General features: G+C 43.1%; 2 protein-coding genes across 2 annotated transcripts; both read left to right on the top strand.

Moving 5' to 3' along the window:
* Positions 1 to 205: 205 nt before the first annotated feature.
* Positions 206 to 4,362, top strand: LOC104448496 (reticulon-4-interacting protein 1, mitochondrial). Its single transcript, XM_010062333.3, has 7 exons — positions 206 to 523; positions 1,038 to 1,265; positions 1,413 to 1,486; positions 2,021 to 2,180; positions 2,518 to 2,637; positions 2,717 to 2,825; positions 4,044 to 4,362. Exons 1-7 carry the CDS (start codon positions 248 to 250, stop codon positions 4,223 to 4,225), a joined length of 1,149 nt encoding a protein of 382 aa, XP_010060635.2. The 5' UTR covers positions 206 to 247; the 3' UTR covers positions 4,226 to 4,362.
* Positions 4,363 to 9,196: 4,834 nt separating this feature from the next.
* LOC104448495 lies at positions 9,197 to 12,098 on the top strand. The gene is given in 2 exon segments (XM_018876502.2): positions 9,197 to 11,510; positions 11,513 to 12,098. Coding segments are annotated over 2 exon segments (2,280 nt in total). The 5' UTR covers positions 9,197 to 9,542; the 3' UTR covers positions 11,825 to 12,098.
* The last annotated feature ends 4,075 nt before the right edge of the window (positions 12,099 to 16,173 follow it).

The following is a 16,173-nucleotide window of genomic DNA, read 5'->3' as shown; positions in this document are numbered from 1 at the left end:
TTCTCGCGTCATGCGTGTTTTAATTTATCAAACTACGCCTTTTTTTTTTTTTTTTTAACAAGGTTCATCTTCGTTAACTTTTCTGAGTTGACTCGGCCGACGCCACTATGCGGACGCAGAACCGTCCACGTACCGGAACAATCCTCCGCTAAAAAGGCCCTTCTTCGGGCCCCGACCCGAATGATATAAAACCGCCCATCGCAGGCGCCGGTCGCCCTTTCTCCCTCGACCGACTGCCGAGCACGCCATGAGATTCTTGCGGCCTCGCGGACTCGAGGACGGCGGCCGCGGGATCGCCGCCGCCCTCGCCAACGGAATCCTCGATTGCAAATGCGCCGGCGGAGGATCGCTTCCTCGTCGCACCTCCAGGTCCATCGCCACCAGCTGCAGGGCCGTGCTGTTGCCGCGGTTCGGCGGGCCGGAGGTGCTGCAGCTCCGCGACAATGTCGAGGTCCCTGATCTTAAGCAGAACGAGGTCCTCGTCCGCGCGCGCGCCGTGTCCATCAATCCGCTCGATACTAGAGTGAGTTGCTGAGCTGCTTTTCTGGTCGTCCGGAGCTTATGTGATCTCTGACGGCGACAATTGAAAGTCGCGATGAGCTCGATCTCTTTTGCTTTAGCTGTCTAGTGAGCTCTGTTGCGAATTCAAACTAGGACTTATGTTGCTGGCGAAGTTAGATGTGAGCTCGAAACACTTTCTCGGGTTGCGGCCAGTTATGTGTTGGATGTTGCCATTGGTAATCGTGGATAGGCTGGTGAAGAGTGTTGTTTATGCCTGCGGAATTTCGTCCGGCGTGGATTGAGGTCGATTTGGTGGTGAGCCGTGGTTCAATACTTTACTTAATAGCACAAGGCACATGATTCAACTAGTTCGATATGATCGGTGTTTCCTTGGAAACAGTTTATTTGGGAAAATGGAATGTGCGAAAATGCATGGTTGCTTGGTTCGGCGACTTCGAGTCTCGCTTTGTTTGGAGTTATTTCTGCCGTTTGCAGTGACTGTTGTGTGTTCCAGTCGTAACTCATTCTGTTTGCAGATGCGTTCTGGTTACGGTCGCTCAATATTTGAGCCACTTCTACCTATCATCTTGGGCCGCGATATCAGTGGAGAGGTTGCAGCAGTCGGAGCTTCAGTTCGGTCTTTAACTGTAGGCCAGGAAGTTTTTGGTGCATTGCATCCTACTGCTGTTAGGGGCACTTACACTGACTATGCAATATTGTTGGAAGATGAACTTACTCAAAAACCAAAGTCAATCACGCATGAGGTGGGCGTTGAGTTGTTTTTATGAGGTTTAATGTGAAAGTATTTTTAACACTTGTATTGGTTTTGCAATTATGCATGTTTATTGTAGTTCTCACTGTGCTTATTAGCTAGCACTGGAAAATGACATCAGAAGCTTCGCACCTTATAGGAAGCGTCGGCCATCCCTTTTGCTGCACTGACTGCATGGAGAGCTTTAAAAACTACTGCTAGGATAAGTGAAGGGTGCGTTCTGAATTTCTACTGCATTCATCTTTAGAATATCTCCATATTGGAATGAACTTCTGGTTTGCTTCCAGTTGTCCGATGCTGTGTCTGATTCTCTCTAGCTAATTTTTTTTTTCTTTTTTTCCTAGTTTGATCTTCATGGCCCATCTTCACATAGTTTTTGGAAAATGTTCAACTTTTTAAGAAGGAAGGTGCATGGGAGACGACAGACTGCCTTTGAAAAATTGTCCAAAATGAAGATATTCACAGTTTGTTTGATTTTCCTGGCATGTGATGGAAAGATTTGAGTTATTTAACACATTCTATCCTAGTGAAACCAAGTCATTTTCCATTAGGAAATCCAATGAGCTTTCTATTTTGAGTCATGTGTGTGTAGCTTGTACTTAAATTATTCATGCTAATAAATGATCTTCTAGTAACTCATCTAGTCTGATTGACTTGGTGGAACAGAGTATAGGTTTTGAAATTACAGATTTTAATGCAACTCCCTTTGCCTGTTCTAAGAGTTGCCTTGTTGTTTCCTTTCTGTAGGCAAAGGGTGCTAGTTATTGGAGGTGGAGGTGCAGTAGGTTTTGCAGCAATTCAGCTTGCAGTGGCTAATGGATGTCAAGTTGTAACCACTTGTGGCAGTCAAAGTGTTGATCGGTGTTTGGCAGGTGGTGCTGAGCAGGCTGTTGACTACACAGCTGAGGTATGTCATTGGTTGTTATTATATTTTCTATTTTTTCAGATTTTATGTTGGAGAAAAATCATTTATATGGTAAAACATCAAGAGTGCTTGACTATGGAAGCTAATTCATATGTAGGCACCTTTGTCTGTTGTATCGTCTATTTATTCATTTTGTGTGTTTGCTTTCACCATATCATTACATAGTTGGCCCAGGAATAAAAAAACATTTCTTCACATGGAAATAAGGAAGTTCCATATCTATTAGAAGAGCAATATATTTTTGGATAGAACTTTATGGTAGGAATCAATGTGTCTGCTTTCTCTTGTCTTTAAACAAATGGTTTCTGTTGCTTGACAGGACATCGAATTGGCAATAAAAGGGAAGTTTGATGCGGTTTTGGATACTATAGGTGGACCAGAGACCGAGAGAATAGGCATTAATTTTTTGAGAAGAGGTGGACACTATATGACACTTCAGGTAGGATAAAGCACAATTGTATGGTTTCCTCCCTTTGCAGAGTATCGCAAGCTTAAATTTTTCTCGACCTTTGTTGCAGGGGGAAGCGGCATCATTAGCTGATAGATATGGATTAGCCGTTGGGCTCCCTGCAGCTACAGCAATATTACTAAAGAAACAATTTCAGTACCGCTACTCTCATGGAATAGGTATGGTTATGCTTTTTTCTTCTTGAACCTTCCACATTAGATAATTCAATAGATAGACAAAATGATATCCCTCAACGTTATTTTGGCTTTACTGCTAGTGTGTCTTAACACTCTTTTGCATTGTCCAATTCCGTCGATAGTTTTTCTTCAAAATTACAAGAACCTAGGTACAACAACTTAGTGATATGGCCCTATTTGGTAAGTCTGGGGCCTGGGCTAGTACTGCTTGACAAAGTGTGGCAAGCTCTTGTGGTTACCATGCAGGCTTACACTTCTTTTGTTAGAAATTATTAATTTGCTGACCATTTTTTGAAAGATTTGATGTGATTGAGATTGAGGTTAATAAAGAAACTTATGGAGAAAGAATAGTTGCAACATACTGACAATGTTTAGGATCACTTTTCCTTCTGTATCGGAGCTGAATGAATGTAATACAGCCATCCCATCTCCATTATGTTCCAAAAGGCAGCATGAATCTCGTAGGGTTCTTTCCAAGTACATCACTATATAACTGCACTAGAAGTTCAAACTGTCTAATAGCAGTGAGTTATGCATATGCCAGTCATCTGGAACTTGCCTGATCCAAATTCAGCCTTTATTGAATGGGCTAGCTCTTTCATTAATCAGATTAGTGGAAACTTGAGAAATTGATTTTAATTCTCCTGGAAAATTCAGCCTGTGATGTATTATTGTATGCTTCCGTATACATTTTGTAAATTAATCATCTATCTTCCTTGATGGTTAAAAGCGATTGCATGTTACTTAACTGGTCTATGTTATTTAATAATGAAGCACATATGACTGTGCTTGGGAGTGCTGTGTATAACCAGCATAACTCATTGATGTAAAAAAATTTACTGAAGAAAAGGAAATGTAATTATATCGAGTATAGGGATTGAGGATCATTGAATGGACGGATCAATCAGCATCTGATCTTGATAGTTGTCTCTTTTCCTGTTTCATTTGTCTTCGATTTCTTGCTTGTGAAAGTTTTTTTTTTTCACGTTCAAATTCATGTCCCTAGGTTCATTGGATACAGTGTCCATCGAATAAATCCTGTCCTCTATGGTACTACATTGTTGTTCCTTTCCTTGTGCTGGTGTACTTTTTACGTAACTTGGTTTATAGAGGAAACAACATGTCCCGTTAGATATGTCAATCATGCCTCACTATCCATGTTCAAGTGTTCATCTTCCTTTTGTGTTCTGATGGCGGCAGAATACTTTTGGACATTCATGAGGGCTGACTCCGAAGGTTTAGTGGAGATCCGCAGGCTATCTGAAGCCGGGAGGTTTCATATACCCGTCGATAAAACATTCCCAATCACACAAGTGAGGGAGGCTCACGAGGCTAAAGAGAGAAAGCAAATTCCCGGAAAGGTGGTACTGGAAGTTGACTGAAATATGGAGAAGTTAATTTTTTTTGCTACTCTTTGTAAATGGTTCTGTACTTTTTTCGTTTTAATCGAACACAATTCTCGATAATTATTCATTGACCTGGTACCTGTAAATATGCGAGCACATTTTTTATAGATAAACTTTGTGTTAATAAAACGTTTCATCTTGTCTCCTTTGTGAAGAGTGAAAAATATATAAATTATTCTTAGAAACAAAATAAAAAGAGAGAGAGAGAATAATTATAAATAAAAATATAAATAAAAAAAAAGGTATGAACTTTTTACTTTTAAATCAATGACATACTGATATTTCTGCCTAAGTTATTCAATTATACGACCTAACAAATTCATTCATGTAGACTATATACATGCAAAATAATGATAAATAAAAGGAAAGGTAAAATTGACGCGATTCATTAGTTGATATGGGTGTGTTCAAATTGGGTGTACGTAATGGAATTGGTAGAATCCAACTATTGGATGTTCTGTGGTAATTTAGTAATAATTTTATGATGGATGTTTCGTGGTAATTTAGTAATAATATTTATGAATTAGGACCGTGCATCCTCGGATGTGATGATGCCGAGAGAGGTATCCTTGCAAGAGTGGTTGATGATTCCCTCTAGAAAATTAGAATCTAGCTCTAGAATAATGATGAGCACCCATCGTCCTAGCCAAGGGCTTCTTTGGATTGTTTGGATCATAATGAAAAGTGTTTTGAAAGAAGTTTGGAGAGAATGGAAGATGATGTTTTTTTGTTGCTCTAGCGATGGATGAATACATGAGAGGAAGGTATTCCTATTTATACAAGAGTTTCTCTTATTATGATTGTAGAATTTCTCTAAATTTAACAAATGAGATTGAACCTCATTTACCAACTATTAGCATTCATGATAAGAACCTTTTATAATAAGGTACATTTATCATCTTGTTGGTTTCTCTAGAGAGCTCTGGAAATCCATGGAAATGCTCAGTTTTTTTTTTGGATCGTACATGGTCCTTTGTTCATGGAAACCTTGGGACCATCATATTATGATAACATAACTTAGGAGGAGGACTTAATGATTGCATTAATAAACTTGTATAAACTCGGTTGATTTTTGCATTGTCCGAAGACCGACTTAATGTATTTAGTGTTGATTTTCTTTTTTCCTCGTTGGAGTGGGAACCGTCAAGTTATTTAGTGACTAAATTCTGCGAAAATGTATGCAAAAGGGGAAAGTTTAATAGTTATTTGAGGGTCGCGTCGTATTGAAGCTGTTCTGAAACTGGTGAAGGGTTTATAGATGTTGAAAATAAAGTGAGAATGCAATGTAGCCAAAGCATAGGACCCAGCATTACCTTCGTTCCTTCTGAAGAAGATTTAGAAGCAGTGTAGCTATGGATCTAATCTAAGCGCACCAAAGCGACTCCAATGAGTAGCTCCTTTGCTTTCCCAGTACTTTTGACTCATTTATTATCCCTCTTAAGCTGCAGCTTCGACTCCATCCGTGATTGAATACAATCAGCTACCAAATCAGAAGTGACAGCATAATAGTAGCTCTGTCCCTGACAAGCGTCGAGCCCCAACTTCGCCGGATGAGGACTAATGAGACTTGATATTATAGCACCCTTCGATAGAGAACCAGATAGGATCCTTTTCTGAACTCAGGGTTCGAGGTTAGGACATATTGCCCGTGAAGACAGAAATTAAAGCCGATTATCTCCTTTTTTGTACTCCCAGACAAATAAAAGAATTGAGAACTAAGACTCTTGAAATCGGTATACTGTAATGCGATGGACTTTAACTGGGTATCAAGCCGAAAACAAGATTCGACCCACTTACTAAATGCTCGCCTACCAATCGCACAGATCATCTTCTATGGAGCATTATCACCGACCGTGTTTTTAACCAAATTTAACCAACGAAGGCATTATTTTTTTGGTCGAAAACGAACAACTTTTATTTGACCAGAATAGATGGTGGAAGAATCACACTTAGCGTCAAAGTAAAATAATTCTCAGGGGAATTGAATTCACAAATGGAAATTACGATATGTCGTGCGTCGGAAAGCCTGGCCCAACCTGTGGCCCAGCTACGGACTGGATAACTTAGCCCACTGTGGGTGGGGCCCGCGGTGCGTCCTGGAAAGACCGGGGAAAGTCAAAGGCACCGGTCGCGCACGTGCCCGATGAATCCTCACCGTTGGATCATGCAAATCCAGTCCGCCTATCGGCCGAGATTCACTGGGGCTCTACTGCATCCGTTCCGTGCAAGTGCTGTTAGCTCGTAAGAAAAAAAAAAAATTACCATCTTCGACCCCTTGCTTTCCCCATCACAGCTGGCATCAGCAGAAGTCCGGGGGGAGATGACCAGTCTAAGATTATTATTATAAAGGAAAGGGGGGGCGAAAGCCCAGATTAATGCAGCTTTTAATGCTCGTTTTTTTGTCTTCGCCACGCCTCTTCTCCTTCTTTTTTCTCAGGGCCTCATTAAGGAACGTCCGGTCAAACCACCGCCTCGCTTTCCCCAGCGACCCTTTGACTTGACTCGCTCGTTGCTCCCGCGCGTCGCTCTGCCTCCGACCTGCAGCTGCAAGCTGCGCGCTCTAGGGGTTCTATAGCTCCTAAATTAAATTCCTCCCTAGACTGCCCCGAGAAGGTCGCACCAATCGCCGTTCGCCATGCGGGCGCCAGCTGTTCAATTTGCCTTTTTCTCATATCGCCTTCGGCCACCTTCACTGAACCTGACCTTGTTCCCTTAAAAAAAAACCCAAATTCAATGTTAAGTCCCCATTTTATCCCGAATTTTTTATCTCAAAAAAATCTCAAATTTTAGATGTAATTCCAAATCTGCCAACACTTTTTTTCTCTCATAAAAATCTCAAATTTTAGACTTAGTCTTAAATCTATTTCAGACTTTTATTTTTTCTAAAAAAACCACAAACTTTAGATCCATTATACAAATCTACCCCAATTTTCTTGTCAAAAAGAAAATTATCAATTTTTATTCTAGTCCTAAATTTTCCCCCGTTAGCCCTCTGTTAAAAAATTATGGTTAGCCGTCCATAATTTTTATACCTAAAATGGTTTTAATTTGAAAATAATTTTCCATGTTGCCATGTCGATATGTATTTATTATCAATGTGGAATTGTTATATCAAGTTGGGATTGGACTATGAAATAGATTTAAGATTAGATTAAAAGTTGGTAATTTTTTTTACACAATATAACATTCAGAGTAGATTTGGGACCGAGCTTAAAGTTTTGGTTTTTTTCTAAGACAAAAGAAAAGTTCAGAGCATATTTGAGACTGAATTTAAGGTAAGTTTGAAGTTTTTTTTAGAGAATTAGCCTCATTGAACCTTATGGAAGTCCACACTTAATCACTATATCGTCATATTATTGCATTTCTCAATTAGCATGGGTGACCATTCGTATGATATAGTACATGGTAATTACGTAACGTGTGTGAAATGGGAATTTCCATTAGGGCTGAACAAAATGCCCGCCCGGCTCCCGAGATTTTCGGGCCGGGGACTAAATTTTATCACGGTCGAATTGAGCTTTAATTACACCGCGTTCAAAGAGCAATCTTTCGAGAGAGAGAGTCCTAGAGACTTTGGGAGCGGCAAGAATCTCTTTGTTAACTCTCTCTAATTATTAATTCTCAGCAAGGATCATTAAAGGTGCTAAGTAAATCTTCCGCATCTCTCGTTCAACTCCCACGCGCTGTCCGAAGAAGGCCCGGTTCTCCATGCTCCGCAGCAGCGGCCGAACGAGGCGTCTCGGCACGCGGCCACGCGCGGGGAACAGAGGTCAAGACGAAACGGTACGCGGGCGCCGTACTCGTGTTGTCCCCGGAGGGAAGGTGGCGTCCACTCTCCGACCCGCCGCGCGTGGGTCTTCCCCGGCTTTGCCTTTTTCACCACCCTACCACCACCAGGCTACTACCACTACCTTATCATTACCACATCCCCCGGTCGCGAGTCACGTGCGCCTTCGGATTCTCTTCTTTTCCTAGTCACGGTCGCGCGCCCCCCCATGTGACCTCGCTACCCAATGGCCCACCGTTCCGCTCCCTATTTACGGAATCGCCACTGGCGCGATGTGAAAAGCGGGTCTTCCTGCTAGCGACAAGGTTACGGGAAAACGGCTATTAATAATGACAATGATAACTTATTATTATTATTATATGGACTTCGCGAAATACCAAAAGGCCACGTACGCGAGGGCTGTCCGAAGCTTTAACAGTGTTTTTTTTTTTTAATTTTTGATATTCCCGAGGGGGGACACGCGGCTCATTTACCATTTCGCCCCTCGCACCGTGTCGTATTCTCTGTCTGCTATGCTTCCTCTATCTCAAGGTGGGCACTGTCCGTCATGATCTGGCCACGTTCGATGGCACATCACATGGCTATAATGGCAGCGACACATTCTCTCCATTATTTTCAGCTCGAGATGATGGGGGTTCTCCATGGAAGCTTTCGTTCCAAGTCGTGGCCTCGCTGACTGCAAGCGTTACCATCAATTCAACGTGTTGGTCAAACTCATAGCTTAATGGTTCCAACTTCATTTGACTTATAATTCGGTTTTGCTAAGATCAAAAAGCAAAATTTTCTTTGATGGGATATTGAAATAAAGTGATTTGACAAACGATCGCTCATCTTGGTAATGGCTGCTTAATTTTTGGTACAATCTTTTATTAGTTTTTGCGTTTGTTATTGTGTGGTCAACTTGTCCGATTCATTTTTAGGTGTGGCGAATTCAACCCAAATCATGGTTCGATCAGAATTTTATGGCCATGAGAAAAGAAACCTGGCACTACTAATGATATGTCGTGTCCGGGAAATGTGTTATCCACATGGATGAACAGATCATCATCATCATCATTTCAGTCCTGAACGGGAAGGAGGAGGACCAGGGCCATTATAGTCACACCATAATTACAATGTCGCGCTAATTTTGTAAGATCGGAACCGGAACCCTCTCCTCGCTCGGTTCCATTGCACTAAAGACAAGCAGCATTTCGTCATCTTCCACTCTCTCTCTCTCTCTCTCTCTCTCTCTTCAATCGCTCCCGTCTGCAGCCTGTACCTCTCTGCAACTTTCACACCGGAAGACGCACATCACAAGCAGGTCCTCTCCATCTCTCCAATCCCCACTCCTCCCACCAAACACATTCTCCATTTCAATCTCTGCTCTCTCCCCCCCTTCCCGAATGATTGAATGATCTTTTCCAATTTCACCCTCTAATCCACCAACCTACAGTCAAATCTTTCACCCTCCCAACCATGGTCAAATCACGGTGAAAAGAAAAAAAACAGGGGAAACACAGGGAGATGGACTCGGATAGACCCCATCGCACGACAAGTATCAATAGCAGCAACAGCAACGCTACTGGCGAGCTCTTTATTTGCTTCACGTCCCGTCTCTCGTCTTCTTCTTCTATGAAGATCTCCAAATCCATCCTCAGCCCAGGTCGAGCCAGAGACCACCAAACCCCCCAGATCTCGCTCTCCTCCTCTCTGAGCAGGAGGCTCAAGAGCAACGGCAGCTTGAAAGGGGCAGGCCAAGCTTCGCCCATGTTCCCCACGAATGGGAAGAAACGTGGGTCCACTTTCGAGAACCCGGAGCCGTCGTCTCCCAAGGTGACCTGCATTGGGCAAGTGAGGGTCAAGACCAAGAAGCAGGGCAGGAAGCTGAGGGCTCGCACGAAGCGCGGTGGTGCAGGTGGGGAGGTCAGTTTCAGGAAGCTCGAGATCAGTAATGGCGCGACGAGCACGGAGGCAGCGCAGAGCTTCTACTTCCAGAACCAGCAGGGCAACAACCAAGAGGGCTTGCCTCACAGAAACCAGAGGTGGGTCCACTTCCCCGTGACGATCTGCGAGGCCTTGAGGACTTTCGGTGCGGATTGGAACTGCTTCTTGCCGTGCAGATCGTCATGCATGTCCAAGGAAGAGAAGACAGAGGGAGGGGCTAACAGTGGCGAGCATGGCGATTCGGGTAATCATAACAGTAGTTCCTGCGGAGCTGTGATTGCAAGGTGGCTTGTAGCGTTGCAGGAAGGAGAGGGTAGAGGCAGAGAAGTGGAGATAATTGTTGGAGATGAAGAGAGGACAACGGCAGCTGCGGCTGCGGATGCAGCGGCAGTGGAGAACGGTGAGAGTTACAGGAGGAGGGCCTTTGAGGGGATCGAGTTTGGCGAAGAAGAAATACGCAGAGCGAAGAGTGAAGTTGAGGAAGACGATGGAGGAGGGAGAGCGAGCGTTTGTGTTCCACCCAAGAATGCGCTCTTGCTCATGAGGTGTAGATCTGATCCTGTGAAAATGGCTGCTCTCGCTAGCAGGTTCTGTGAGGCTCCTCCGGTTGTAGTGGACGATAATGATGAAGATGAGGTTCAGAGTGAGAACTTTGTCGCAAGTGGCCGCAAAAATGAGGGAGTTGAAGTGAAGAGAGGTGGTGAAGTCGAGCATGAAATGGATGATGATAAAGAAGAGGAGGTGAGTGAGAAGTGGGCTTCTGCTGAAGCTAGCTTGGAGAGTAGAGTTCTCGGAGAGTCGAGTTTGACCGTGGCGGAAAGAGAGGAGGACGACCAAGAAGTGAACCACGTGGTCAATGTGCTGGGGGAAGAATTAGACCAGAAGATCATGGAAGAAGAAGATGAAGAAGAAGTCAAGGAGGTGCTAGTGCTAGAGGAAGAAGAAGAAGGTGAAGAGAAGGAGTTAATGGAGGTGACTAATCAGGTGGCGACAATGCAAGAAGCAGAGCAAAGGTGTTTCGCAGTCCCAGACGGAGAAAGCTCGCAGCTTTCAGTGCAAGATCACACTTACACTGAAGAAGGCGAAGCCCACTATGAGCATGGAGCTGAATCAGATGATGAAGATCATGATAATGATGTAATGTCCGTACAACTAAGTCAAGAATCGGAAGGAGAGGAAGAACATGAAACAGAGTCAGAGTTTCACGATGAAGCTGTAGCTCTAACAGAGGAGGCTCTTGGCCTGGACCCAGAAACCCAAGTGACCGTCCCCCCCAGGAGATCCCAATCCGATCGCCTGAAGCCGCCGCGGCCCGAGATGAAGTTGACGGAGAGAGAGGGAAGTCAACAGAAGTCAGTTCTGCCGGATTGCTTGCTCTTGATGATGTGCGAACCCAAGCTCTCAATGGAGGTCTCCAAGGAAACATGGGTCTGCAATACGGACTTCATTCGATGGCTACCGGAAAGGCACGCCGGCAAAGCCCCGTCAAGACCGATGGTGGCAAGGACGAGCCCAAGAAAAGGTCCGGCAATGCGGAATCCAAGCGCTCTGCTTCAGCTCTCACGGCTCAGCAAGCCCACATTCTGCAGCAGCCGCGGAGGAACTCCTGTTCCTTGCCGCCAAAAGCAGCGGCAGCAGCTCGAGCCGCAGGCGCTGGCGCTGAGTCGATGGCCACAATGATCGAGCAGAAGCTGGAGAGCGCCAAGGCTTACGAGCCGTTCGTCCTCACAAGATGCAAGTCTGAGCCAATGCGGTCGGCAATGAAGCTCGCTGCGCCGGATGCTTGCTTTTGGAAGAACAGGAAGCTCGAGCCGCATCGCCCGGCCACGCACGGGGTCAAGGCGGCTGGGGTTGGCGTCTGAACCCGGTTTGATCGATGGTTGTATAGGTAATTCTGCTAGAAACTATGGAAGTTAATGAATTTTTTTTTTTCAAACTTTTGGTCCTCTGTTTTTTGTTGGTTCAACAAAGTTTGTGAAATGGGGTAGCTTCAAAAGTGTAGTTTTTTGCAGGTTATTTCGCTGCTGTAGCTTCTCTGTAAATTTTCTCTTTTGGGTCTATTGAATGAGTTCATTTTCCTTCCATCTTAATCATCGACCTTGATATGAATTTCTATAGCATTGCTTTACTTTTCAAGCCTTCTGTCACATGTTTGATGCTATCGCCCTAACGGTTCAAATGTCAACTTCGACTTTGCGTTGGATCGAGGGATGCGGCCAAAGCTATCCATGTGAGTTTTGGCAATGAATTGAAAGCGAAAGGTCGAGGCTAAGAGAGATGCATCGTGCTTGTCTATTTCGTGATGTTCTTTTTTGCTTTTTAGGCTCTAGTCTACTTCTCATGAATTGTGGATGTTGAGCAACTGTTGAAGGTGGTCCGCGAGTCACTCGCGGGTCCATTCGCGGGTCCATCTAGCGACAAGATGACGACGGGTCGATTTGAGGCCGTTGGATGATGAGATAGAAACGACAAGGTGCTGGGTGCTCGACATTGAGGTTTCTCAGAATGGAGTTGCTTCATTAATGACAATCACGTTCCAAGGGCAAAGTTAGCGATTTCCTTAACCCCGCTATTCTATCCGAAGCAGAACCCTTTAAATCACATCTTCCCGAAAATGGTTATACGAAAGTGGAGGAGAATTCAGATCAGATTCGATCAAAACTGGGTTTCTTCTGGGTTTCAATGAAATTCAGTGGGTTCTCGGAGAAGGATCCGGTTAAATTAGATAAAATGCTAGTAGGGGAATGAAAAGTTCATGATAAAACCCCTGCCCATGCTGCTACAAAGTGAGAATTTTTCTTATAAGTGACCGGTGATATCTGAAAACTCAAAACTCGGGTGCGGCAATCTCTCCATCCAGACCAAACATGATAATTACCTAGTCACTCTTAATCGTTGTCATTACCTTTTTTTTTATTATTATTGTGGTATTTTTCGAGTATGTTAAAGTTGGGTACGGGGTCCTTTTTAGGCGAGGCAGAGATTTGACAGGGCTCGAGAAACCTGAAGGATAACCACAGATGAAATGAGTAACGAGCTGGGAAAAGAGAGTTAAAAATTAAAATGCAGCAGTTAATGGGTTTTTCTAAAGCAATTAGATCTTCTGGTTCTTCAATTCTCATCGGAGTAAATGGCCTGGTGGACCATCTAAAGAAATCCTCATATCCTTTCCATGCTCTAGCCAGGAGGGTTCCTCAATTTTGGATTTTTCTCTGCCAAGTTCGCGCTTTTCTCCCCTTAAGGACAAGCACAAAAAGTAAAAATGGTTGAGATCGAAACCAAAGAAAAAGGGAACAAAAAAGCAGGGCAAGTGGGGTGCAGAGTACAGGATTGTGCTGGGGCGTTGGCCTGAAGACGGATCAATAATGGAGATGCAGGGGTTATACCAGCTGCTTCTCTTTGGCCTTTTATTGTATATGGAATAGGTACAAGTTAGCCTTTGTCAAAGAAATCTTTGAACAGAGAGAAGCTGCACCCCCCATCCGTGTATTTGTTTGATACCCGGCGTCGTGAACAATTGTCATCGGACCGGGTAAACTCCACGTGAAAACTCTTTGGATCTCACTGCCTATATCCACGGGGCGCGTACTTGTAGGAAATACATAAAGTGAGATTTCAAATAGTCTGGGTGAGAAAGAGATAAGACATGTCTCCTGAACTCTAATCCTCTGCATGGATTTTTGGATAGGTCTGCTACAAACACGGAATCATCGGGTGCATTTGAGACAGCTAAACACAGAAACTGTGGACATCACTAGTTCACAATCTTAGATAATCCAGCAAGTGGTCCTTTAAACTGAAACCCTACCAGCAAGCACAAAGCCCATGATAGTGCAGCAGCCAGATTTTCTCAGAGGAGTGCATCATGTGTTGGCACTGAGAGAATCCAGAATCGTAGTGATGTCTTTTTCTGGGCTTAAAAGATGAATCAGATTGATGGCCGTGTTCTTTATTTTTATCAATACTTTGCACTTTTCAGGATAAGAAAATTAGGGTATTGCAAAGCCTCAAAAAGTGGGACGGCTGTTTTTTTTTTTTCTAATGATGTTGTTGGTCTGTGTTGGTACAAGGAAAGGTGGCTTAAGCCTATATCTTTGCATGTAAAGTGTGAATTATAGCTGTAAAGAGATCCAAAAGACTCATTATATTGATGGGTTTGCTTTCTAGTTTTGTTCTTGTTTTTCCCTTTTCTTTTGTTGCTTTTCGTGCTGCGTTCTGAAATTATGTCTTAAGATTCCCTGTCCACCAATTTCCAACGAAGAAACCTAGGCAGAAAATTTCAGCCTTTCCGGGGCACAGAAATATTCGCCTTTTCTTTTCCGGTTCAGTCAGTGTGAACATCTTTTTCAGGGGACATCATGTCTCCTGGGCTTCCATATAACCACAGCCGCGTGCGGCTGTCTTGAAATCGATTGAACTGAGATCTATTAACATTTCGATCCGAACATGAATGAAAAATTACGAGAGACACCTGAAAATCATAAAATCACCCCTAAGGACAAGTGACATATGTGAAGAATCTCGTCAATGATTACCCTCGCTACTGTTTGATAAAACTGGACGGTATGTAGAAAATGATAAACTTAAGGTGTTTAACAAGTGTTTTCAAAAAAATCCAATAAAGAAATGCCAAAAGCAAATTGAATTTGTCAACAAGTGTCCGTGGGTTACTTCTTGTCAGATATCACTATAAAGAAAGTTTCAGAGTATAAAAGTATCGTCCCTCTCGTGTTATGTCTAATCGGGTATATTGAGAATTTAAAAAGTTTCTTCATTACGTACCTTCTACGAATCCTTCAAGGGCATAGACTTAAAAAAACACAAAAGGGTAAGGCAAGGTGCAGAAGTGGCAGAGCATCTTTCATTTTGTGTTCCTAGTGCTGTCACAGCAGACATTTTTTTCTGCTAGGAAACGACTGGAGCTTCTACAATTCTCGAATGACAGTTTGTCCATGTGATTAAATCGTTTTTTGAATCATGGCACTTCATATTAGAATTATAACAAGATGTTAATGATTAGCAGGGTATGATAGAGGGATCGACCCTAATACGGATCAAAGTGCTCCTGAAGAAGACTACTGTCGACTCATTCAAAGACTATAATAAATTATGTGCGCGTGATGAAGTGAATGAACTCCGAGAATTTGCAGTTACTAAATAAGAGCGTGATTTGTGTTTAAATGCCATGACAGAACATGGCATGCTTCCAGATAGAGGAACTCCAGGCTCTACAGTAATCAGCTATGCACTATGAGCCTGTTCTAAATTTATGAAAGTCGCTTTCTTTTTCCTTGGAGTAGAACGAAATCACCGTGCTTTTCTATCACATGGAATCTACGGATGCACCTCGGGATTTCACATAATAACTCAAATTTAAAACTCAGCAGAATTTGTTACCTGTGAACCGAATAATTTTGATGATTCATGTGAATTGGGCTCAAATGAAGCCAGGTGTATCCAACAAAAGCTCATTGAAAGGTTTGTAACTGGATTTGCTCAAGTATTTGGTATGAAGAGAGACGTTTTGAGTATCAAAATTTTATTAATCAAAGAACCAGCAACCCCCAATCTTGACTTCAAAGCAGGAGTTTAAACAGAGTACCATACTAAAGCTATCTAAGGAAACTATGAACAGTACAAGCGTCAATTGCTTATTAGTACCTCTGGCTTCTACCTCCAACATGCTTTCTAAAGCAATCTGGTCGTAGTTCGCTTGAACTGTGCATGGAGAGGAGGAATAAGTGCAAGACTCTGAGATTGGTTCGCCTGTCTTCAGGTTTGGCCACACATTTAATCCTCTGGGTATATGGTCTGAAACAAAGTGAACTCTTTGTGGACGATGATAGTGATTCTGCAGACTCCCAACATGAATTTAACCACTTTTACAAGGATCACTGGTCTCTCTCACAACATCGTTGGACTTTATCACTGAATTTAACGGTCAGAAGATCATCATATTTCATAACTAGGCTTTGCAAACAGTACAGTAAGAGAGCTAGGAGGTCTATGAATTAATTCTTGGACTCCATTAGCATTTTTGTTTTTTTTTTTTTTTTGGTAAGGTCCATTAGCAGTTTTGTTAGGCATCTCATACTTCATTTTTTTTTATTAAAGAAGCAGAAAGAAAGGATCCCACCCCTAGCTAGGAGCAAAGTCCTTGAAAGCCAGAGAGAAATGAAGGTCTGTGAATTCACTTGCTTTGTGCTGAGAA

The sequence above is a fragment of the Eucalyptus grandis genome, chromosome 6 (genome assembly GCF_016545825.1).
Source record: "Eucalyptus grandis isolate ANBG69807.140 chromosome 6, ASM1654582v1, whole genome shotgun sequence".
Lineage (NCBI taxonomy): Eukaryota > Viridiplantae > Streptophyta > Magnoliopsida > Myrtales > Myrtaceae > Eucalyptus > Eucalyptus grandis.
Note: the sequence above shows the minus strand (reverse complement) of the source record. Positions and strands in the feature narration are given on the sequence as shown.

Coding starts and splice junctions, on each gene's coding strand:
- LOC104448496 (XM_010062333.3), top strand. CDS start 248: ATGAGATTCTTGCGGCCTCGCGGACTCGAGGACGGCGGCCGCGGGATC. Junction 524..1,037: donor TCAATCCGCTCGATACTAGA/GTGAGTTGCTGA, acceptor TTCTGTTTGCAG/ATGCGTTCTGGTTACGGTCG. Junction 2,638..2,716: donor GACACTATATGACACTTCAG/GTAGGATAAAGC, acceptor CCTTTGTTGCAG/GGGGAAGCGGCATCATTAGC.